Here is a 2,740-nt window from a genome sequence, read left to right as displayed (position 1 = left end):
TATTCAAGCTCTTAAATTTTTTTTTTTAAAACGCGCTTCTTTGGTTATCCCTTTCAAATCGAGTGCCCTGTCTCCTTTACAAGCAAGTGTCTGGGGAAACCCGATTGCCAAGGCTATCTCTTTAGATCGTTTTATAACCCGATTATACATGCTCATGCTAAGGTGTATGTCATACGCGCTTTCGTGCCATCCCTTGCCCCACCTGGGGTAACCATACAACATCGTTAGTGGAATCTTGAAAAGAGAATTTATATTCTTCAAAAAATAATAAAGTGACATGTGATTAGATAGTAAATTTACCATGGACTTCTTGACACAACACAATCCCTCCAAATTCCTATTGTATCATTTTGAATGCAAGGGTAAACTCGTGAATATTTCAAAATTAAAATAGAGAGTTAAAGGGGCTAGGGCCACACTTATTTACCAAAAACAAACCTCATTTAATGAAAATAAATTTTTGATTAAAAAATAAGAAAGAGGGCCATGTCACCCTACCTATATACAATTACCTTATCTTTGATGGATGTTAGACATTCAAAACATAGTGTTGAATCCAAATGCAAAGAAAAGTAGCTATTATCTTTTTGAGAACAAATATATCTCAAGGTCAATTCCATTAAATAATTAATTAAGACATCACATGTAACCGTGTATTCTTTACCTCTATTCATTTGCAATCTGTTATATATAAGAATCCAATAGAGGTGTTTTTTCACCTCTAAGGCATGGATAACCCAATGACTTAAATTGCAATTGCTTAGAGTCGATGAATATTGAACTCCCACATTGAGAAAAAGTATAGCTCAGAGCCTTACATCATTTTGAGGAGAAATGATGTAAAAGAGGATGCCTTGCATATACAATTTGAATGTTCCATTTGTACATGCTTACCCCACTGCATTTGCAGCATGCAAACTTCTTTGAATACAATGTTTGGAGTCCGAGTCAACTCTGCTTCATTATCATCCTTGACCACAACCTTTACAGAAATTGAGGCTCGCACACGAAACATTGCCACATATAACTGACCATGTGAAAAAATGGGTGCTGCCAAATATAATCCTAAGAGGCCCAATGTCTGTCCTTGTGCTTTATTTATGGTCATTCCAAATGCCAGCCTACTAGGAAACTGTATGCACCTCATCATTTGGCAGGGTAGTCCTTGAGAATTTCCAGCAATGAAATATATCCTTGGAAGAAATACTCGGTCTCCAAAGTTGGAACATGTGATTATCTTTGCCTCTATGACTCTGCGATGAAGCTTCCTACATATTAACCTTCTGCCATTACAAAGTCCCCTTCTTGAATCCAAATTGCACAATAGCATGACAGGAGCATATTCTTTCAAACACAATACATGTGGTGGATATACTCCACCTAAATCCAAGCTATTCAAAAATTCAATTGTATACAAGGCACTGCTCTCTTCCGATTCACATAAAGAGTCTGCACTCAAATACTCCCTATAATGTCTACACATCTTGCGTAGAGCATAATCATTGACCACATCTACATCCTTGTTGCAAGGTGCAAGGACTCCCTATCTTTAAAGAATCCTGCATAATCCTCGACTCTCTGAATATCTGCATAGATGCTCTCAATAAGATCTGACAAATGGTTTCTCTGAAGTAGCATGCGCGTAGGCAAAGTGACATTGTCAACAATTCCCCCATCATGTATATTCTCATTCCCGATATCAAGAACCCATTGTGGAAATTGTTTCTCAGCTTCATCTATCATATAGTTTTGCACACGCATATTTTGAGTGAGCCTTAATATTCTTGTGTGTCTCCAAATGTACGAATGACACAATGTCCCATTCACAATATCTGCTCAGCTACCTTTGCGTAGAACTGAAAGAATCTGTCTAAAGTCACCTCCAAGAAAAACTACCTTTCCTCCAAGCAGGCTGTCTGTTTGTAAAACATTTGCAAGTGTCCTATCTACTGCCTCAAAATCATGGCGATGAGTCATGGGTACTTCATCCCATATAATCAAAACTGCTCTTCTAAAAAATTCAGCAAGTTGGCTATTCACTTTTATATTGCATGTTTACTCGGAATTTAATTCTAGAGGAATCTTAAATCGTGAATGTGCAGTCCTTCCATTGTTAAGGAGAAAAATTGCAATACAAGATGATGCACATGCCAACGCTACCTTACATTCACCTCGAAGTCGTGCAAGCAATGCATTATAAACATAGGTTTTTCCAAACCCTCCTCGACCATCTAGAAAGAAGATACCCCCTTCATTTTTATGAGCTTCTTGTAGCACACAATTGTAAGCATCACGTCGGCCATCGTTTAAAGACCTTTCCATCTGTTCTGCCATCCTATAGTGTTCGGTAGTATCATACATGGTCTCTTCTGCTAACACACTACTACTACTTAAAGACATAAAACTATGATCAATTGGAGGCATCGTGGGATAGTCAGAGAGCCTCTTACCATATCGTTGTAGCAAAGAATGCAAATTACAAAGTGCCCTACTTTTAGTAACTTCTTGTCGAACTCTTGCATCAAGTACACGCAGGTTTAAAGAATATGTATAGTCTTCAAAAATCTCAATAAAAGACCTATCCCATAATGTCCCTAGACATAATGGTTCACAGTATACCAATATAATAGCAAACAATTGGCGCAATTGCAATCCATTTTGAAAAGAAGAGGCTTCTTCCAAGCATGTGATCCACTCCTCATCACTTTGCAAAAACCCTCTAGCATTGGAAGCCTCTTTG

The 2,740-nt window shown here is 37.8% G+C and overlaps 1 protein-coding gene across 1 annotated transcript in view; it reads right to left on the bottom strand.

The window, feature by feature from the left end:
* LOC147442598 (uncharacterized) overlaps window positions 1–1,483 on the bottom strand; it is a 2,086-nt gene extending 603 nt beyond the window's left edge. Inside the window, exon 1 of the mRNA XM_086529391.1 lies at window positions 895–1,483. Coding sequence (XP_086385517.1) covers window positions 895–1,483 — 589 coding nt within the window. The remainder of the gene's footprint in view (window positions 1–894) is intronic.
* Window positions 1,484–2,740: the final 1,257 nt, after the last annotated feature.

This window comes from Adiantum capillus-veneris, chromosome 14, assembly GCF_014529385.1.
Source record: "Adiantum capillus-veneris isolate H3 chromosome 14, ASM1452938v2, whole genome shotgun sequence".
Taxonomy (NCBI): domain Eukaryota; kingdom Viridiplantae; phylum Streptophyta; class Polypodiopsida; order Polypodiales; family Pteridaceae; genus Adiantum; species Adiantum capillus-veneris.
Note: the sequence above shows the minus strand (reverse complement) of the source record. Positions and strands in the feature narration are given on the sequence as shown.